The 21,302-nt window shown below is 51.4% G+C and overlaps 9 protein-coding genes across 9 annotated transcripts; 4 read left to right on the forward strand and 5 right to left on the reverse strand.

The window, feature by feature from the left end:
• Positions 1 to 496: 496 nt before the first annotated feature.
• Positions 497 to 1,291, forward strand: PtrM4_050930 (uncharacterized protein; the record flags this gene model as incomplete). Its single annotated transcript, XM_066104888.1, has 3 exons — positions 497 to 547; positions 652 to 711; positions 746 to 1,291. The coding sequence occupies 3 exons, from the start codon at positions 497 to 499 to the stop codon at positions 1,289 to 1,291; spliced, it is 657 nt and encodes a 218-aa protein (XP_065959452.1).
• Positions 1,292 to 3,794: 2,503 nt separating this feature from the next.
• PtrM4_050940 (uncharacterized protein) lies at positions 3,795 to 4,807 on the forward strand (the record flags this gene model as incomplete). Its single annotated transcript, XM_066104889.1, has 2 exons — positions 3,795 to 4,025; positions 4,079 to 4,807. 2 exons carry the CDS (start codon positions 3,795 to 3,797, stop codon positions 4,805 to 4,807), a joined length of 960 nt encoding a protein of 319 aa, XP_065959453.1.
• A 1,040-nt stretch (positions 4,808 to 5,847) lies between these two features.
• Positions 5,848 to 6,462, reverse strand: PtrM4_050950 (uncharacterized protein; the record flags this gene model as incomplete). Its single annotated transcript, XM_066104890.1, has 1 exon — positions 5,848 to 6,462. One exon carries the CDS (start codon positions 6,460 to 6,462, stop codon positions 5,848 to 5,850), a length of 615 nt encoding a protein of 204 aa, XP_065959454.1.
• A 58-nt stretch (positions 6,463 to 6,520) lies between these two features.
• On the forward strand, positions 6,521 to 7,633 carry PtrM4_050960 (uncharacterized protein; the record flags this gene model as incomplete). The annotated part of the gene is made up of 1 exon (XM_066104891.1): positions 6,521 to 7,633. The coding sequence occupies one exon, from the start codon at positions 6,521 to 6,523 to the stop codon at positions 7,631 to 7,633; it is 1,113 nt and encodes a 370-aa protein (XP_065959455.1).
• A 565-nt stretch (positions 7,634 to 8,198) lies between these two features.
• Positions 8,199 to 9,452, reverse strand: PtrM4_050970 (uncharacterized protein; the record flags this gene model as incomplete). The annotated part of the gene is made up of 1 exon (XM_001936878.1): positions 8,199 to 9,452. One exon carries the CDS (start codon positions 9,450 to 9,452, stop codon positions 8,199 to 8,201), a length of 1,254 nt encoding a protein of 417 aa, XP_001936913.1.
• A 308-nt stretch (positions 9,453 to 9,760) lies between these two features.
• PtrM4_050980 (Phospholipid-binding protein) lies at positions 9,761 to 10,441 on the reverse strand (the record flags this gene model as incomplete). The annotated part of the gene is made up of 2 exons (XM_001936879.2): positions 9,761 to 9,767; positions 9,912 to 10,441. 2 exons carry the CDS (start codon positions 10,439 to 10,441, stop codon positions 9,761 to 9,763), a joined length of 537 nt encoding a protein of 178 aa, XP_001936914.2.
• A 925-nt stretch (positions 10,442 to 11,366) lies between these two features.
• Positions 11,367 to 12,359, forward strand: PtrM4_050990 (Atrophin-1 multi-domain protein; the record flags this gene model as incomplete). The annotated part of the gene is made up of 1 exon (XM_001936880.1): positions 11,367 to 12,359. The coding sequence occupies one exon, from the start codon at positions 11,367 to 11,369 to the stop codon at positions 12,357 to 12,359; it is 993 nt and encodes a 330-aa protein (XP_001936915.1).
• Positions 12,360 to 12,881: 522 nt separating this feature from the next.
• Positions 12,882 to 13,712, reverse strand: PtrM4_051000 (Tymo-45kd-70kd multi-domain protein; the record flags this gene model as incomplete). Its single annotated transcript, XM_001936881.1, has 1 exon — positions 12,882 to 13,712. The coding sequence occupies one exon, from the start codon at positions 13,710 to 13,712 to the stop codon at positions 12,882 to 12,884; it is 831 nt and encodes a 276-aa protein (XP_001936916.1).
• A 4,885-nt stretch (positions 13,713 to 18,597) lies between these two features.
• PtrM4_051010 (Mating-C multi-domain protein) lies at positions 18,598 to 19,338 on the reverse strand (the record flags this gene model as incomplete). The annotated part of the gene is made up of 1 exon (XM_001936883.1): positions 18,598 to 19,338. The coding sequence occupies one exon, from the start codon at positions 19,336 to 19,338 to the stop codon at positions 18,598 to 18,600; it is 741 nt and encodes a 246-aa protein (XP_001936918.1).
• Positions 19,339 to 21,302: the final 1,964 nt, after the last annotated feature.

The raw sequence follows: 21,302 nt of genomic DNA on the forward strand, positions 1-21,302 counted from the left end.
CCACGAGCCGCATCACACAATGGAGTGACCGAAAAGCATCAGTACCAGCTGATCTGTCCAAATGACCAATGGCAGGCGTTCCTGGACAGTGTGCCGAAGAACGGAGTCACTGTTTTCTGTAACGACTATCTGGGTATTCCACCTGCAACCACGGTTGTCGAATTTACTCCGACAGTCTCAGTTCCAGAATGTCTCGTATACTGAAGCCTTGCTTACAGCATGCAGTACTGTCACAACCAGTGCCAACTCTACCACTGCGACAACCATCACTTCGCGTGTGGTGACCACTTCCACGGTTGTAGAGACAGCTACCACTACAATCATACCCAGACGGCGAGCGGCTAATCTCTTTGCTGTTGGAGAGCAAATTTTCTCAGCTGTTGTTGCCAATGGTACATCAGTCACCCCGGCGAGTGCTCCAGTATTTCCAACAAGTTCGAAGAACACGCAACAGCTACAAGCCGAATCTGCGCTTGCAAACGCGTGTTCTTGCAAGATGGTGGATCCAACCGCAACAGTGACGGAGTCTTACACGGTTCCTGCTGTCGTAAGTTACATCGCCCTGATCAAGAAACTTGGCTGATACTGTATCTTATAGACTAGCACAGTTGGTTTCAGAATCTTGTCAATCATCACACTCACAGATACCAGAGTCTTCACGGCAAGAACGACCGTAATCAGGACTTCGTCTACGAGCGCAAGCAGCTCAAGGTTAGTCTTCATCAAGTCCTTTAACAGCATGCAGATCGCTAAAACAAATAGTGTCCTTTCTTCTGTCGTTTCGTCTTCTGCCGCAAGTTCTGGTATTGGCGCCGACGCGACTTCTGTATCCTCCAGTGAGCAGACATCGATCTCAGCCGCTCTTCAGTCAAGCGCCGCTGTAACGCCCATGTCTATTACCACAAGCTCCACTACGCCAATTACTAGCGCTCCTACCTCTTCCGTGCCTTCGGTTACTGCCATCCCTTTCAGCTGCCCTGAAGATGATGGCAAGCACATAGATCAAATCGTGGATGGTGTTCGACTCAACTACATAGTCATGTGTAATACACAACTCCAGACTGAAGACCGCGTTGGACCACCAGTCCCAGTGGATAGCGAAACAACATGTGCAGCGCAGTGCTCTCTTCTAAACGCCCAGACTGGTCAAGATACCTGTCAAGCCGCATCTTTCCAAGCTTATACTGATGGCCGCTCTGGTGGCACGTGTACAATTAGCCGATCAAGTCCGGGATATGTCGAGAGTCCTGGTTCGATCACTGTTGTACACAAGTATCTATTCCAGTGGTGACCAGTGCAGGAATCTCAACTCTACGAGTAACAGCAGCCAATCGATCGATGCATCGGCCCTGTATGCATCGATAACATCGGCTAGAGTGTCTGTATCAATAGCTGGCCTTATAACGCAAACCGCTGACGGCGGGGTCTACATGACATCCTTTACTACTGAGTCTACCGATGCCAGCGGCTATAGACATTGGCGGTTACTCTAGCCTTTATTGCAAGTACTAGGATTGGCACGAGAAAATGGCACCTTGGGCAAACCACCGAACAGACAGACACTGTATAAAACTACAAAAACAATATTTCCTTATCCAAAAGAGCCCGCTGCTACATCTCTTTCTATTCACCACACTGCTCTTTAGCACCCGCGCCAATGGAAGACTAGCTCTGAAATTGGAGTACGCAAAACACCACCCAAATTGTACAAGACCCATAGAAACTCCACAACGACCATCATACATAGAACGGCTTAGCCAAAGTCCTACATAGTCACCGACTGATACAGGACTCTAATGGAAATATAATAATAATAATAATAATAGACATTGGCGGTGGTATGTGGTCTCTGCGTCTTCAAGCTATTGGCGGGCAGTATGGGCGACGATTTGGGAATGTACGGCTCTTTTAACTCGCACAATCATTTCGCAGCCGATTACCTCTGTTGAGGTGACCACAACAACGATTATCAATGGCGCCACAACTACACTTATCTGGGGTACTAAGACATCAATCTTTACTAACGGAGGTGGGGGTGTGAGTCCTCCAACTTTTGTGCCTGCTGTCACTACCGATAGTAACGGCGACGTCACTACCCTTTTCTCGTTGGCAGCGCAAACAGGAACCGGTGGAGAAGGCATTGTATCCCCAACTGGTACACCGGTTGCTGGTAACATAAAGGTTTCGGGTAGCACTTTTGCATTCACCCATACATGGGCAGCTTAACGCGTTTGCGTAAAACGTTTTAGCTTAAAACGTTTTAAAACGCTTTAACAGCTTAAACTGTTCACGCGTTTAAGAAAATCCTTAAACGCGTGAACGATTTAAAAACGCTATAAGAGGCTTGGCGCCAAGCACCCCACCTTTGCATCTCAAAAACTCTGCAACCACTCCCCACTAACCTGAAATCTCAACAAATCCATTATCTATAGCATCTATTATCGTTATGTCATCGAATACCTTGTCAGCAAGTGCGATATCAACGCCACCGTCGCGAAGACCCGCAACGCCGCCACACTTTGACGCTGTTATACGAACCGAAACTGTCTGTAACACCAGCAATGCAAAGCGCCAGCGTTTGAAAAAGCAGTATGTGTGCAAACGCTGTCGCTCATGGTTTAGCAGTCACCGAGTAAACTCTATCCACCATGTTCTAGCATATCATACAACGTCAGAGTCTTCTCAGCCCTCGCAAACTTCTTCTTCGTCGTCGCAACCAGCTATCACTTCAGTGTTTAGGACTGTCTCTGATCAGACAATTATCCGCAACGCCTTCAATGAACAAGGGTATCGCGATGCGCTTGTCGGTCTTCTGACTCGACGTCGAATAGCCTTTTCATCAATCGAATGGTCTGAAATGAGGGATCTAGCGCTTGCTTGCAATCCATTTATTGAAGACCAGCTTATCACAAGTCGACGTACAGCCGTACGTCTTATCGCCTCGAATTATCAGCTTTATAAAGGCCATGTAATTAAAGGCAGCTTATCGACGGCTGTGAGTCCTATCCACATATCAACCGATCTCTGGACATCACCGTTCCGTTCATCTCTCCTTGCTGTATGCGCACAGTGGGTCGATCACGAATATAAGCTTCAGAAGGCTCTTTTAGGACTGCCAGAATGTCGTTACAGCCACTCTGGAGAACAGCAAGCGCACTTACTTCTTCAAACCCTCGAGGAATATGGGATACAGTCTAGAGTTGGCTGGCATACGGGTGATAACGCAACATCTAACGATACCTGTTTGGAGCATCTTGAAACCCTCCTTCGAACTAAGCACAACGTAAGCATGGCTTTTAATATAAAAATCGGCCTTCGCTGCTTAAGTTACGCGATGGTGCTAATATTAACAAGGTTAAATTTACTGCTAAAGAGCGCCGTATCCGATGTATCGGTCATATTATCAATTTATCCTTGCAGGCATTCCTGCTTGCATCCTCTAAGGAGGCTCTTACCGCTGCTCTCGACGCCGTAACGGATGTTATGGGGAAGAGCTTCTCGCAGAGTTTTCAAGCGTTCTTACTTCTCGACAGAGAAACCCTAGAGCCCAAGCCCAAGCTGTTCCACAAACCTCACAGAGACAAAGGTTGTCTCGCCGAAGACGCAGCGTTGATAGCCATGGGTCTGTTGATGAGGACTTTTGTGGTATTGAGAACATCTCTACACTACGCAAATTACATCAACTATGTGTCTGGCTGCGCAACTCAAGTATACATGCAGCAGAGTGGGATCGCAAGGTAGGCCTCCGCTTAGGGATTGACAATCAGACTCGGTGGTCTTCATGGTACTCAGTTATGGATCGGGCTATTAAGAAGATGGCTGCAATTAAGGTCTTTATGCACGATAACGAGAAACACCTTAACGAGATCCGTCTTACTTCTGACGACTGGGATATACTACAAAAAGCACATACATTTTTACAACCATTTGCATCAGCAACGCTATACGCGGAGGGAGATAAATCGTCTATCTCTCAATCTCTTTTGATTATGGACTCTCTTTTAGTCCACTATGAGCAGCAAAAGGTAAGCATTAACGTGTTATCCGAACTTTAAGTCTTCGGTTAACAGCTTTATAGATACATTACTCTAAAGATGAAAATGAGGACCTTCGCATGGTTCGATCGATCGAGATGGGCTGGTTCGTACTTGAGAAGTACTACAACATGACTGATCAGGTTCCGGTGTACGCTTCCGCTATTCTTCTAAATCCCGCAAGTAGAGCAGCATATCTCAAGAAGAACTGGCCAGCCGAATGGTACGAACCAGCTATTAACGCTGCTCAAAACTTTTGGGTGAATGAGTTTAAGGACGCTTTGCCTTTAGCTAGCCCTACAGCTTCTCAACAAATGGCTCCTCCTTTAAAGCAACGCGGTGCCGTTCTCGATCAGATTCTACAACAGATGTCAGTTGCGGCGGCAGATCAATCAAACAGCGACGATCTTAAAATTTTCGCAGAAAGTCCAGTAATACAAATCGACTGTAGCCCTCTTGAATGGTGGTGCCGATCGGAGCAACGGCAGCGCTACCCTAGGCTAAGCAACATGGCTATCTCTATTCTTTCTATCGCTGCAGAGTCGTCCGAGCCAGAGAGAACATTCTCAGGTGCAAGAAGAACCTGTTCATGGGATCGGTCGAGGCTCACTTGCGCCAACATTGAGAAGATCGAGTGCATTGGCAGTTGGCTTAGGGAAGGCCACATAAAACCGTGTTCTCTCAACGGAATGGGTCTACCAATGGAACCAGAGCAAGATGACGAAGCAGAGATGATAGGGGATGAGGTAGAGGAGATTCTAGAATGGACATAACCCGGTCTTGGCATGATGTATCTTATATCGTTTTTATATCGTTTATATCGTTAAACGCTTTAACGTTATAAGGATTTTTGCTTAAACGCGTTAACGTTTTAAGGTTTGCCAAAACGATTTAAAAACGATTTGCCCATGTATGCATTCACCTCTACTGGCGATGCCGGCGTTCTCCCGCCCATTCCCACACCATCAGCAGTTGTCAGCACCATCGTATCCTCCGGAAACGCACAGCTCACTATTTCCGGCTGAACTTACACCAGCAACAGTGATGGAGGCGAGGGCGTCATTCCACCACCTTCTACTACGAATAGCTCCGGGAGCGGAAACATCACAATCTCGGGCAGTACATACACCTCCGTATCAACGGGTCTTGACGGAGTCATCACCCCCACCGTCACCACTGCAATTGGGAACTCCAGTGTGTCAACAAGCCCACCCGATGTAGTGATCTCAGCAGGGTCGTTTGCTATTACAATTTCTGGCTCGACTGCAGCACTGCAAAGTACTGGAGGAGAAGGTGCCTTCTCCCCTGTTCTTTCTACCAATATTTCACTTGGGATTTCAGTCGCTGCAACATCTGGGGAAGCTTCTTTTGCTACAAGCAGCAGTACCTTGACTAGCTACTCGAATGGAGACTCTGGTATCAGTCCTCCCGGTAGCACTAGCAGCGTCCCTTCTGCGGGTAATCAGACTACCGTAACTCCTTCACCTACGGGTGGCTCCTTCAATGTCACGGTCTCTGGTAGCACCGCATTGGCATCTTCGACCGGTGACTCTGGAGTTCTGCCACCACTGCTTTCAAACGACTCTAGCATCATTTCGGCAACTCCAGTACCCAGTCAAGAGATTGTGATATCGATTGGGGTTGGTACGGTGGAATTTTCTACATCTTCCAGCACGGCAACTACCGTATCCATTGAAGACAATGGCATTATACCTCCACTACCTACCAACGTGTCTACATCGTCGTTGCAAAGCCTAGAACCTACACCAAGTTTCAACTTTACATCCACCGGAGGCACGGGCAACATTTCCATTCAAGCTAGCACAGCCGCCACATTCTCCACTGGTGGCGAGGGCATTCTTCCGCCTCTTTCTAGCCCGACATCAAGCCTAAACTTGAACTCCTCATCGGAAACACCATCAAACCCGACAGTCTCGGTTTCTACAACGTCAAATTTGGAGGCAACATCTTCTACAGGTCCGCGATTCTCCAATACAGATGCGCCCCGTACATCTTTCTTTGATAGTTCAATCTCGGTCGCCAACTCGACAACGCCTAGTGCATCACCAACTCCAAACCTAAACTCATCGTCTACTGGACCTCCTTTCACGAACACTGGTGCTGACTGGACTCCGTTCTTTAGTGAGAGTACGCCAGTGACTAGTGGGACCTTGCCTCCAGTGAGTGTCACATCGACTTCAAGCCTGATCGCGTCTTCCACAGGGCCCCCTTTCACAAACTCCGGTGCCGATCGGACTCCGTTCTTTAACGAGACTACATCGATGCCTATCAGTACATCAAGCCCGGCAAGTATAACACCCAGCCCAAGCTTCAACGTGTCGTTCAGTCTTCCCGGCCCACCGTTCAACAATTCAGCAGGAGATCGGACGCACAATATCTTCAGCTCTACTTTGTCAAACCTCAACATTCCTGCCACTAGCCCGACCGACTCAGCTTTGGTATCTACGCCTACTGTGAGTGCCAGCATGAGTAGCAGTTTTGTAGCGATTGTTACCACGACTGTCTCGGTATTTGTCCTACCTTTTGCAAACGTCACAGGCTCTATTCTAAGCTCTGGTATCTTGACAGGAGTCACTCCTTCGGTAAACAATACGTCGCCACCGACCGAAACCCCTACGGTATCGTCGGGTATCTTGCTACCACCGAATAATACAACAAGTTCTTCACATATAGGAACACCCGTGGTACCCCCAGTCTTCGGTAATTCTACTGTTCCCTTTGGAAGCGGCTTCAGTGCTAGTACCGTTCCATCTGCCACACCGAGTGTTCCATTTTACTCGACTGAAATTCCACCTTTCCCCACGGGTAACTCTTCGATCCCGTTGCCAACACCTACCGGTTATGTCAGCAATAGCACTACGCTCGACATATGCCCAACTGCGCCCATTATAATTACAGTCACATCTGTGCAAACCAGTGTCCAGGTCCAGATCTCGACCCTCACCGAGACCGTAACAGCGGGTGCAGTCTCTACATCCGCATCATCATCGTCCACGTCTAGCGCATCTTCCCCAGCAGATCTCGACACCGAAGACCGACGAGCAGGCCAGCTAGCAACTCAACCACAGATCGACGTAGCCTGCGCAAATCCCGACAATGTAGTAACAAACCCCAACTTCACCATGAGCAGTGACAACACCGTCGCGCCCTGGACAGTAGACAATCTCGACCCCACCATAACCGTAGGCTCCGAGCAAGACCCCAACAGCAACGGAACAATCGCACAATTCAGATCCGCAGTCGTCGGCCGCACCTTGACAATCACACAACCACTTACCCTCTGCCCAGGCCAGCAAAACGAGCTCTCCTCCATGAACCGCCAAGCCAATACCATGGCGGGATGTACGGCGCAATACAGGATTGGTAACCATACTGTCTACACTGTTACACCGCAGACCACGTGGTTGCAGCGTAGCGAGTACTTTACCGCTGGACCGGGTGTGGAGGGCGCGAGCGTCGATCTGCAGATTACGGCTAGTTGTTCTGGGTATGCCGGTATGCCGGTTACCGATCAGGCGGGTTGGATGAGGGTGGATATTAGTGCGGTTAGTGTGGTGTTGTATGATGTTGTTGTATGATGTGGATGCTGGTAGGAAGAAGAAGAGGGCAGTTAGTGTGGTAAAGGTGGAGCCAGTGGAGGATGCGGCGCTTATGTGGTCGTAGATTAGGGATGCTGTGAGAGATGTGGGATAGAGGGGGGAGGGAACATGGTGAAGGACCAGGAAGGGGGTGGTATACGGCCGTTCTTTTGGGTTTGACATGTGTCGCGAAATTGGTATAGCAAAAGGATGATGTGCTTTTTACGCGCTTTTTTATCGTTTGTCTGTCTTTATCAGTAGTTTAAGATCGTTCTTTTCTAGCATCTTTATCAAGGCTTATTTGAGCTTATCTTCACACATCTTACGTGACGTCTTGCATTCTACATATCACACTGATATCTACCCAGACATTTGGTGTTTTGCTCACATATCCAAGTCCAGTGGGTATCTATATCACGCCATTGGGGGAGAAATCTGACCCTCGTCCCCCTGAAGGGTCGGTTAGCTATAACGGATCTCGACTACGAAATAAGGAAGTAGGAGGAAAAGAATCTTTCCAATTAACACCGACTTATGTAAAGATTAGAGTACTAGCAAAAAGCATCTATAAGACAGGACTAACAAAGACTTCTGGAATAGTGGATTTGCGCTTGGGCGTATGGGTAGGCGATTCAACACTAGGAGTCGCCGAGATAGACTTCCTTGGGCTTTTCCTTTGTGGCAATGCCCCCTCTTCTTCCGCTCGTTTGCGCTTCGAGCTAGTACTGCCATTCGCTTGATCTTGCCCATTCTGATTGCGCTGCTGTGAGGGGCCGGCCTCAGGACCACCCGTACCCTGTGGTGGGCCAGTTGCGTTTTGTGTGTTCGTCTCCTTGTTCCTCTGGCTTCTACGTTTCGGTAACCTAAACTCACCTTCCTCGTCATCCGACTCCATCACTCGCTTCCATGGCTTCTGCCGCGGAGTCATGATATCCCCTGCAGTCGACGTAGAAGAAACAGTCTTCTCCACACGATTCACAAACTCCTGCTCCCACTCCGTGAGCTCTACTGGGGACGACCGCTTATTTCCTACAACTTCTTCGTTCCACGCGCCGGCTGGAAACTGTCGCCATGCGCAGACCCGACGTGCCCTGGCGGAGGAGCCTCTGGGGGTTGTTATGGGGAAGTCGGCGAATTTTGCCATTCCAAGGTCTGGTGTGCTGCCTTGTTGAATGCTGGGGGTGTTGGGGATTTCTGGGCCGTGGGTAGTGCTTGGAGTATTTTTTAGACTGGAGGTGCTTGGAGTGTTGTGTAGACTGGAGTATCCGTAATCGTGCGCGTGAGGATCAGCGTGTGGTTTTAGGACTTTAGCTTCGGTCCAGATTATATCTAGGGCTCCTTCGACTGCAGCCCAAGCAGCTTGCCATTCTTGTTTAGCTTTCTTCACGCCAATATCAATGTTTTTCTTTTGCTCGTGGAAAGCGGCTTGCATCGCGCGTCTATCGTGTAGCTCATGGTTGACACGTATGAGATCTTGTAAATGGCCTTCATCGTAGTTTTGCTCCAATGTCGCTCTCTTGATTCCAGTGACAAATTCTAGAACTTCCAATGACGCCGCAGTTTCGACAATTCTCGCATCGATTTTTCTCTTTTGTTTGGTAGCTTTGAGGGAAACGATACGGTGGGTGCGGCCTAGGCAGAGGGCGCAATCGATCTTGCCGCTTGTTTCTTGTGAGATTATAAGGGTTGGGTCTCGGACTTGTTGGCCGTTTATGTTTACTATGGCGATCTTATCGGTTGTTGGTTTGGGAGGCACGGAAAGCCAGTCATTGAGGGCTTTGTCGGCGGCGGGTTTGGGGGGTCTGGTGTCGTAAACCATGATGTTTTTGAGATGTTGGTATATTCGATTTACATGAAGTTGGTGATCAAATATTGTTTTTAGTATAGTTGTTGAGATGTACAAGTAGGTTGATATGAACAAAGAAGGCCATTTGACAAGGTCCAAGGACATGAATGACGGGAACAAGGGGAGGACTAGATGCTTTGTTCTTACACCTTTGTTTATAAGCGAATACAATACGACAAAGATGAATGATATTGTAATCTTGTCAACGAACATCAGTTGTAATTGGCACAGGAAGCGAGGCCTGGAGTGCCTAGCAACGAGATGCTCCAGTACGCCAGGACTCACGTGCTGCTGAGAGACGTCAGCCATCCAATCTAGACATTGTCCATACTAATTATCGATATTTTTACTACGTTTCCTCATCATCATAGCTCCCCTTTACTCTCCTTCCACCCATCCCCAACCCCCCTCATCCACTGCACCCCCACCAACTTCATCCCTTTCCTCTCCACCACCTCCTCAGCCCTAAAACTCCTCCTATCCACAAACTCCTCACCCCCCACATCCATCTTCTCCAGCGCAATCCCCTCCTTCTCCTCAAGCAGCAAAAACAAATACCGATGCGGCCCACTCTCATCCTTCGGCCCGGGCGCCAAATACTGCGTCAGCGTCGTTCCGCTCGCCGTGATATCATCCGGGGAGGCGGTGGCAGAGGAAGAAGGGATAGACGTCACGACCCAATGGCGCCAGTAACCAAATTTCGGGTCGTCAGGCGTGGGCGCATCTGGGTCGATCATCATAAATGTGTAAGTCAAGTTTGATGATGTGGGAGGAGGGTTGGAGATTGAGATTTTGGGTTGTTCTTTGACTTGGCTGACGCGCGCGAGGGAGCCATGGTGTGGTGCGAGGCCAGAGGGGAATGTGACGCCTAGATCTATGATGGGGTTGAAGTTGGTGGGGATGATGGCGGAGGGGAGGAGGTTGGCGCTCTTGAGTGATTCGAGGAGGGAGGGTGCGAACATGATTGTGAGGGAAAGGCTTGTTGAACTTTACTTTAGGGACGTTGGGGTACTTGGGGGTTTATTTATTTGAAAAGATTGTTGCATAGTCGGGTATCTATCGTGATGATGGGTGATGGTCGGCTATTGGTGGATAAACCCCGCTCCCCGCTTGGGGCTCCGCTGGAGACTCCGCTCTTGGCAGCTTCAGCAGGCATAGTCTCGGGATGAATTCGACAGGAGCGAAGGTGAGTTTATGTAATCCGCGCCTTGTAAGCGCTGATGACTGTGTCGATCTGTTCGTGAGCATCTCCACCGTCTGCCTCACCTAGGTACCTTCATGTGCTCTATGTTGAGCCAGTATCCTCATCGCATGAGATGCTGCTATCATTGCTGCGGCTGCCTGAGACCCATTTCTAAACGCTGGCAACGATAGCAAAGGTTCGCATACGACGGCATTATGGTTGCAATACGGGGATATGGATTGTGAAATAGCCACTGCGTTATCTTTACTTGAATCTTCTCTGCGCAGAGTTTAAGATGTACGAGTTGACGTGTATAGGTCTCAGGGTAGGTAGTGAAGTCTAAGGCGCTTTCGTGCCATTCGGTAGAGTGAGCTAAGTGGATTACCTACATACAGGGTCATGCTCATACGATCATGTGACCTGAAGCCTGCCTAGTGTCTGCTGTATTCACGCACGAGAGTATCGCTATGAATTGATAGACGCAAAATATAATGCTCTAAAGCATATAGGGAGAGCGATTGTTCTTATATCTGATACACTGCTACATGTTCGGTGCGTAAGTCCATTCACATTCACTCTCACCATCACCGTTCCTCGCATCTCCGTAATTCGCACCAAGAACAAAAACAAATCATCTTTGAGTGACTAACATTTCTACTTCATTTTCAATCTAGCACAGTATCCCAACCACGCACACTCACAAGATGACGCCCTTCACCACCGCCAAACTCCTCTCCCTCCGCGCCTCTCTCTCTGCCCACCCCGACCAAGAAGTCCTGCGCAGCTACTTCAAAGGCTCCAGCAGCAACCCCCTCAGCTCTGCCGTTCTCGTAACGCTCCACCGAAAATGGACCACACACCCACCGTACCGCCTACTCTCCCTCGGCATAACGACCTACACACGCACCAGCACGCACGACACGCCACCCCCGACCCCCGGCCCACACGCCGAGAACCTCCTGCGTGAGCTCTGGTGTCTCCACCTCGTCATCCGGCCCACCGCCCACATCGACAGCAGCGCAGCGACCGGGCCGCCGCCCTTCCACTTCGGCACCACAATCTACGTGACGCTGGCCGAAGCGCTAGATATGCTACACGCTATCTGGCACCAGCCCGTTGACGAGGACAACTTCAAAGCAGGTTTCAAACCCATTGTCTACATGGCATTTGGCTCCAACGACGCCGTGGGAAAGATTCGTCGTCCGGCCTTTGATTTCGATCCCAGTGGTTTCGATACCACGGTTGCGACGCTAGATGCGCAGATCATCCCGCAGCAAGCGAAGATTACGCGACACGCAGATGCTAATCTCAATTACTTGTTGGCTCAGTTCAAGCTCAAGCTGTTCGATGAGGAAAACGCGGGAAATGCGGCTGTTTATACGACGGCGGTGGCGGTGCTGTCGAGTTTGAGGATGGAGCTTTATCAGGATACGAAGAATAAAGTTGCTAAACCAGGGAGGACGGGCGTGTCAAGTGGGAAGGAGGCGAGGGAGGTGGTGCAGGGGCTTATGAATGGTCCGACGCCCGCGCCGCCATGGGGGACGGATGTGTTTTGTGTGCGGTGTGGGAGTTGGGAGCATGAGGGTAGGGATTGTGAGTGGGAAGGGGAGGCGTGTGAGAAGTGTGAGAAGTCTGGGGTCAATTGGAGGAGGGAAAATGCTGGGACGCATCTGGGGGATGTGTGTGGGTTTCGTTAACAGGAACTGTTGGGGTATGGGAGTGGGCATGTCATGAGGATGTAACAATATCACGAGAAAGTAAGGAGGGCATGAGAATCACTGTATACACTTGCAGTTCATTTTACAAAGGCATTCAAAAGTTACAATCTTGTTTTGTTTGTAATAGTTTTTTATTTCGCTTTAGCGCGACCCAGATCTATTCAGACATCGTACTAAGGTATACACCTGTTCTATGCTGAGTCCAGTAACTTCTTCTATGGTATCATACAAATCGTCTACTCCAAGTGCAATCATCACTACCCACTCCTCTGTCTTTCTACCACCCCAGCCTCCACGTTTCTCCATCTACTGACGCATCCCAAAATCCTGAGCCGGCAACCCCCGGTACTTGTACAAGCATCGGCCCGTCGTGTGTCTAATTCTAGCGTTAAACAACCGCTTAACGCCTGAGCTCAGGCAAATCTGACACTGCACTTTGGCGAAGCAGTGCGCACGCAGATGGTTGTCGCGCTCGCAGCGAGTGCAGAAGAGCTGCTGGCCCTAGATGGGTGCCGGGGACTTGTAGTCGGTCAGGAGGGCGCTGACGACCCACGGGATGTTGATATCTTCGACGATGGCAGGGGGTTTGTTGGCGCCGACGCCAGGATAGAGTACCTCCTTGAGGGAGACGAGGACAGCGGCCATGAGGGTGGCAGCAGCATCGTTGCCTGCGCTGTGGAGGTTGGGGACAGTTAGGTTGAAGTGGGAGATAAGATCTCCGAGGCTGATGAGGGGGCCCTTGGGGCCCAGGATGCCTGCATCCTTGGCCATGGCCTGGGTGTCGATGACCTTGACGATGGTGCCATAGCTGAGAAGGTCAACGCCGAATGCCTCGAGGATGTGCTCAAACTCGTTCTCCACGGCGTGGCCGACGAGGATGATCGGCTGGAGGTAGGTGGGATCCTCCAAATGCGGGCGCACAAAGGCGTCGATTAGGACCTGTTTTGCCTCTTCCTCCGTCACGAACTTGGTGGTGCCAAGCTCGAACTTCTCTGGGTCGCCTGCGCCGGGGAACTTGTTGATGAGGTGGGCATGGGGCTTGAGACGGGCGTGCGCCGTTTGCACTCCAGTGAGGATGTTGGTGGCATGGACGCTGGGAAAGACAAACTTGCTCTGGAGCTCCGAGATGCCCAGCTCGGTCACTGGATTGGGGTCCTTCTGCCACCACTCCGTGTCAATGGAAATGATGGCAGCATCATTGAGACGGCCGGACGGGTCATTGACCATAGGCGCCCCGAAGAAGTGGCCCAAGATCTCGTTGGCAGACTTGTCCTGAAGAAACTCCTTCAGGATGTCGTTGCCAGTGGACTGGTTGGAGCTGATTCCATCCATCTCTGACTTGTTCAATGTGACGATTTTGGGTTGAATGAATTAGTTTGCGAGTGGCGGTCGCGGAGAGTTCGAGTGTCGAGGGGGGTTTGTTGTTGTTTTTCACGAGACCGGAATATCACAGATATGGTGCGGACCCTGAATAGTACGTAGTGTACTCTTTTGGCCTTATTGGGAAGCAAACATATATAGGGAGGTGAATGTGACTAAGTGAGTGAACACGGGACCTAACGAAGGCATTATGTAGTACGACTACAGTGAACCAACTTTGAACGATGCTGCAGTGACTGTCCCATGTATTAACACAGTGTTGCTACGAACAATAAAGAAATATATATGAAAATGAACAGTGGTGTCATGATGTGCAGGCAAAATAGGCTGCGCAGAACGAAGCAAGTGACTGACAAGGAAGAGCTCAAGTGTTCACGAAGACAAGTGAAATGAAGAGCTGGAGGTGAAAAATATAATTTGGGAGACGAGAGAAGAGAATATGAGAGCTTAGACACGAGAAAACAAGCGACAGCATAGCAACTACGCGTACCTTTTAGTAAGTACGTAGCAAGCTGCCCCTCCAGCCTAAAGGCCACAGATGATAATGAGACAGTACAGTCACGAGCAAATAAAAGACAACTTAGTGACTTTGCGCAGCAATCATCGAGAAGATAACGAGAAAGTTTAGACACGAGAAAACAAGAGACAGTCTAGTAACCACGTGCACCATCGGTTTCGCACGCAGCAAACCAAGGGCTGTAGAATTCGCCCTCGTTAACGGTCTCTGCCTTATCGAAGATTTCTACACAAGAAAAGAAGAGATAGCTTAGCAACTACACAAAGCACCCGTGTCACACATCGCAAGCCGTCATCATTCTCTTGAAACGATAAAAGACGAGAAGGGGAAATGAGCATTAGAAGACAAGAGAGGAGGGGAAGAGAACATAGAGAAGAGAAGACGATAAGAAAATATGGACATTAGAAGATAAGAGAATACCCGCATCTACGCAGATCACTCATCTCTTACCTCTTAGCTTTTACGTCGCACAGCCTCCACATCAATACCTCCACAGACACACCTCGCGCATTGTGTCTCGCGCATCACATACCACTAATCTCACCTTCATATCATATGCTACCCTACCCTCCCCTGCTCTCTCCCACGACACCCACGAAACCCACCCCAACCTAAGGCGCCTCCCCAATCCCAAACTCTCACCCATGTAGGCAGAAAAGCCCTCTCTGATAGGTACATCATCTTATCCCAATACTAAGGCTTCCAAAACACATCTGAGGGCGGCGCAGTAAGTTTCCAAGGACCTATTTTGAGCATTGTTTAGGATGGAAGGATCTGGGGGCCGTAGGGCTGGCCGGCGAGGCGCCCGGTGTGTTCCTGCATTGGGCTTGGCCCCCAACGGGGAGGGTACAGTAGGATGGTAACTTCTCGGCTCCGGGACTTGTTATCTAGGCGGGCGAGGCGCTGAGCGTCGACTGTCGAGAAATGTCGGACATGCCTAGGGTACGCGAGGGTACGCGAGGGTACGGCGACTCGCGAAACTACTGCGAGTGCTCGACGAGCTACTGTGAGGCTCCTCCGAGCTACTGTGAGTGCTCTCACGGCTATGGCGTCATGCGCGCGCTACAGAATAGCGCACGTAGATAAGACGACAAGGTAAAGCGACTTCAAACTTAACGACGTCAGAGCGTGTAAACTGCCATGGCTAGGTGATGGTAGCCGAAGAACCGTGTGCTGGAACCAGTGGCTTAGCATAGAGGGCTGAGCCTCAGCCTCACAATGGCGGCGGCGGTGGAGGTGGAGGTGGAGGTGCTGTTGCTGCTGCTGCTGCGCCTCACCGACCCGAACACGCTTCCCGCAACCCCAAACCCCAACCCTTTCAACGCATCAACCACCGAACTGAACTCCCCAGCAGCCCATCCAATCGCCATGACTTTTTCTGCCAGTCCATCAAGTCAGCACAGCCCTGACCATCTCACCCCATTCGAGCACCACAACCCCGTTCACAGACTGGGCAAGCGAGGACCATAGCGAGCAAAGATTTGCGTAGGTTGGGCCGGTGCCATGGCCGCGATGCCCCTTCTCAACCTGGGTACCTGGACTAAAGGGTAAGCGCGACACGTTGGCAATACATGTAGAGTAAATGTACATGCGCATGCGCGACGCACCGGACCCAAGCGGAGAAAAAAAGGTGCAATCGGGCTAAGAGCTTAGTCAAAGTGGGCGGGCAAAAGTATTGGACTGTGGGGTAAAAAACAAGAAGAGTCAAGGGAAGGGGGGATTGGGAAACGGATGCGGGAAAGAGGTTGGGTTTAGGGTTCAACAAAAGGTACTTGCTTTCGAGGGGACACGTTGGCTTCCTTCTGCAAGTAGAAGGAGGTAATGTGTAGTCTGGATCACGGTACGTGCGGGGGTGAGCTGGCATTGCTGTGTGGCCGCGATCTGAAACGCGCACCCGATGGCCGGATAGACTCGTATAATGATGAGATTCGAGACCGTATCCTGTGGGGATTGCGTTCAGGTACGTACCCTCAGCAGTAAGTACCCAGTGTTGGTCTTGACCGGTGAGGTCCGTCGAGGTCCGTGAGGCTGCAAGACGTGCAGATTTCCACCTCACCCACATGTCGCTAGGCGTTAGCTGCAGTTCACAACAGCTGGACCGGTCATGATGGAGTCGGCCCAATTGCTCCACGGATGCTGTATCGCGCTAGACTTGACAGACTGACAGAAAAGACAGACTCGCTTCGCTTGGCCGTGGTCGAGATTTGTCGAGCTGGCCCACTTGGTCGGCAGACATGTGGTTGAGGAAACAGGGTGGGCTGCTTGGTCGGGCGTTGCGGGCACGGGTAGCCAGCATACCCACGACTTGGGTGCTTGTTGCACCTGGGAACGCCCTGGACGGGTAATCGATAGCACCCGCGTTTCATGACAGCTGTCACTGCAATAACCATGGTGCTTTTTTTCTAGAAAGCTCATGCTTGCCATCCAATTCTTAGATAGCCATGCTAGATTCTAGATCAGGCCTTATCGATAGGTGCGCGTGAGGGGTATTGGGCATCCAGAAGATAGCACAGTGCAAAGTGCATCCCCCCCCCCCAAACTTTGTCACTTTTGACTTTGTCCTCGTCTCACACACTTTTCTACTCGCAATCACGCTTTTCGGAGATATGACGTTGGCGAACAGTCCTTCGGTCGCTCTGCGGCCGACGCGTAACGGGTTTGGATGACCATCTCCACATGGCGGGATGAAAAGCAACACAGGTGCTGCTATCGTGAGGCTTCGGCTGTTGATCTTCAATAGCAGCCAATATTATCGGCAGTGACAGTGATATTTTGGGCGGCAGTGGCAATTGCGCGTCCTCTGCATGCGTCCTGCGAGTATCTATCGTTTGTGATGTGTTCGGACGTGTTGCGCTGGAAGACCCTCATGTTCTGTGCGCATCAGTGCCCCGCAACACCAGGCCACCATCGCACAAGTATCGGCACAATGACAACGAGACAACCGAGTCGCCTCACACAGCATACACCACTGTAACTTCCAAGAAGCCCATACCTCATCTCTCGTCTATTCGCCCCCAATCTCTCAGCCCAAATGCCAATGCCAATGCCACTGCCATGGACCCTGACGTCTGCCCTGCCCCGCATTGCAAACCCTTCCCCTGCGATGAATGCCGCTGCCGGGCACTGAGTCGCTCCCCAGGAAATAATCGCGTCATCTAAGGACATGGTACCTGATATCACCACCCCCATGCGTGCCAAACAATGATGTCGTTCCTGCTTGGAGTCGCGGCCAAGTAATGTATGTCAGACCGTGGCTTTTTGCACTCGCTCCATAGACACATGGTCGTCGCCCCAACAAACAAAACATGGCCCACTCCTATACGAGAACAAAGCTCAACCATGCCAGGAAACAGAATGGCAGAATAAATGCACTAACACTCACCTACATGCGCATGCCAAAACAAAGTCGAAGATGAGGGTGTATGCGACTCAGGTTGAGATACGTAGTGTGGCGGCCACGATAGGGCAAAGTGTAAATGTCAAGGGTCCAAGCAGGTAAAACGCAGGTAAACCTGTTCACGCACCCGCTTCGGCACCGGCGATCAATATCTTCCTGGCCACATGATGGAGGCAGCACTGCGATAAGCCTAGGCGTGCTGCCGTGCCATTGGCCATGTGTGAGTCGTAACAAAGGAAGCAGCCAGGTGCCGAGGTGGTGTGGGTGTGCCGCTCAAGACGGCGGGTGTGCGACTGGTTTCAGAAGATGCATGTTTCGTGCAGATTCTCTCTTTGTGTGTGTGTGGGTGGTGCAAGTCTGCCGCGCGGTCGTCTCGTCTGCCGCTGCCGCAGTGCGCAAGTTTGTGGGGATTGAGTTTTTGTTAGTTTCTGTCGAGTGCGTGGAGATGATGTTTGAATTATTTTTGGTAAAAGTCAGTGGCAATGTCACTTCATTGTCATGATGGCACCATGTGGAGATAGGAGCATGTCCATTATTAGCTATCTAATTAAGATCTATCAACGTCATTCCAAGCTTCTTCCTCCGCATCAGCCAGGGTCCAAGAAACCCGGCGTGCATCATCCTTCCCTCGGCACTGCCATGTTGCAGGCCTCCTCTGAGCCCTTCCATTACTCCTCCCCCCGTCCAACCAACATGTGTACTGTAAGCATCGCAAAACAAAGCGTGCAAAAGGCATGAGGAACTTGGGCGGTGGCGCGCGGCGCGGAGCTTTTGCAGCGTCCGCGGATCGCGTCATGGTGGCATCGGAGCCGTTGACCGCGCGGCTAAGGCCGCTAGACTGGTAGTCGTAGTCGTAGTTGTAGAAATCGTATTAAGTAATAGGTCGTTTTTTTGGTGAAGTGCAAAAATAATCAGCTCATCATTCATCGGTAGTAGCCAGGTGATCGGTGCTCGCGGACGTCTCGCGCTGATGGCTCGCGGACCTCGACAGCGTAGTGCTTTGCGTTGCGGCGCTGCTTGGCCAGGTCCTCTTCGTAGAGAGAGCCGCGCTTGGAGTTGGGTGTGTTGCTGATCTCGGCGAGGGGGCGCTTGGTCTTGGTGGTGGTGGTGTGATGTGGCCAGTCAACAATCTCACCAGATCGTGGGCGGGATGACTTTGACTTCTTGGGCTCCTGCTCAAGCTTGACCGAGTGGCTTCGTCGAGGTGAGGTGGATGATGTGCGAGGAGCTACGTAGTAGGTGCGGTCCATGGACACGAATGGCTTGCGTGACCGGTGACGGAGGCTGCGCTCAATGGCCTTGAGGAGAGAGAAGACCTCGACGTAGCCGGCGGGGACCTCGACGCGGACGACCTTGTTGTCCTCTTCAGTGGTGGAGTAGATGGCTCCATCTGCCTTCTGGTAGATGTATTGAGCCACGTCCTGGGCGAGACGGTGGCCGACGTCACAGAGTCGCTCGTGGTTGCGGTGGACTTCGTATGGCTTGTGGCAGTAGGCACACTGTCTGGCGTGCATCTCAAAGTGGTAGGCAGCCCATTCCTCGGTGTTGTTGGCTGGTCGGCAGAATGAGGCCACGGGGTCCTCGTAGAAGCCCACTACTCGCTCCTTCTTGGCCATGGCTGGCCGTTGGACGACAGTGGGCACGTTTGTGCGTGCTGAAGGCATATTGGGTGATGTGGGTGGTGATTTCTTCAAAATAGACTTTGGGGAAGCCAATGTGACGATGTTGCCAAGGTACTGAATGGTACTGATGAAGTCACTCCCCGGTGAGAGTGACTTGAGTGTGTAAGTGAAGTGTGTTGGTTCTGGTGGCTCTGGTGGCTGGCTCAGTTGGGTGCGAGCTGGTGGTTATGTAGATGGCAGGTCGTTGTATAGTGTAGGCTGGTGTTCTGGGGGGATGCATGAAGGGAGCGGGTGCCATGGAATTATATGTCTCTTGCTGTGTACGTACTAGGCGGCATGCCAGGGTGTGGGTGGATGCCTGAGCCATGCCGGGGTGGCCTGCGTCCATCAGCAGGGCTAAGTTAACCCCTACTAGCGCCCAAGACGAGGGGCCATGGGGGCACTAGCGAGGGCGGTGACTGCAAAGTGCTCGCTCGATATGTGGATGACGACGATGTCTTGGGAACCGCCGCTAGAAACGTGTTTGGAGCTCGAGGTCAGAGAGCCGTCAACGGCCGCTGGCGGAGAGGGCCGTCATTGGTGCAGTGTGCTGTCGTTTGGTGTCGTGGTGTTTGAGATATTCCAGGCGTGCGCCAACAGCCGCCGCGACGACTCCTGAACGCGACTGCGACGTAGTCGTCGAGAGTGCGTGAACCAGGACAGAGGCGGGCCTTGTTCACGATGCATCACACGATACTGCGCCCCATGCTGCCGTCCGGTTTGCAGGAGTTGTGGTGTGTGGGTGCCTGTTTCCGTGAGGCATCAGCCACGGCAGCCACGCTCGATACGGCCTAGACAGCCCTTCTCCCCACTCCCACACGCCCAGCGCCCATTTGCGCAGCACTCTCTAGGTGTACATAGTGTGCACTCTCTAAATCTCACCGCCGCACGACCTGGACGCATAGCCACACCTCCTGCACTCTATCCAACACCTCTACATGACGGAGTGGCTGTTGCAATGCCATGTGCGACATCGGGCATCACTGCAAAATTGCACCGTCTGTGGCTGTCATTCTGCCACAACCCACGGGTGCTACTTTGAATCCCACGACACCTCAGCCATGTCAGTGCAAAAAGGGCCGCCTTAGCTTCCTCTGCGCCCTTCACTGTCCACCAGTCGAGGGCGCTTTGGTACCCGCGAGCTGTTTGCGTGTCCTCTGAAGACTCATCGAGCTGCCTGTTAGTCGGCGCTTGCCGGTGGACTGCAGTGACGTGCATCACGCTACCCACTTTATCGTTGACAGGTCTTTCTCTTTCTGGCTGACCGGTCTCGACGGCCCCATTGATTCGTCAATTGGGCTCTGGTGACTCTTCGACCAAGTGCGCATTGGCACAGCAGTTCGTCCGCACCCTACTTTTCACAAAGGACGTGTGGCTATCAATGTCGTGTTTCAGTATGAGGATTTACACTCGCTCCACTTCACCAGCTCTTCACCGGGGCCATGTCAAATGTGTTTCATGTTTCACAATATTCTCTACCTGGTCAACTCCATCCCGCAAGCGATGACTCAAGCAGACCCGTATCGGAACATTCACTGTGTGGGTCTTGGCACCACCCTATGAGTCAGCCATCAACTCGCTCGGCTCGCCCCGAGTGCCACACAAAGACCGAATTTGTCTTCTCCCGTAAAATATCCTCCTAGATCAGCTGCGCATTTTTACAGCCTTGGCTGGCATTGACGGGAGTTAGCGCAACCACCGTTCGCTATCATCGATGACGGCTGCAGACTAACAAAGGGCGCTTCATGCGAACTTTTGCACCGCCACAATATACACTAGCTGTATGAGAGCACCCTCTACCGTACACGGGTCTTACGGCCCCCATGGCTTGTCTGCCATGCAGATAGCGACCCAAACTTCGGGTACGTGACAGCTGACGGCCACTTACGTCCGTTATCCAAACTCCAGCCACTATGTGGCGCCCAGGGCATGTTCCTTCTCACACAGTTACATGCTCATCACCAAAA

Source organism: Pyrenophora tritici-repentis, chromosome 10, assembly GCF_003171515.1.
Source record: "Pyrenophora tritici-repentis strain M4 chromosome 10, whole genome shotgun sequence".
NCBI lineage: Eukaryota > Fungi > Ascomycota > Dothideomycetes > Pleosporales > Pleosporaceae > Pyrenophora > Pyrenophora tritici-repentis.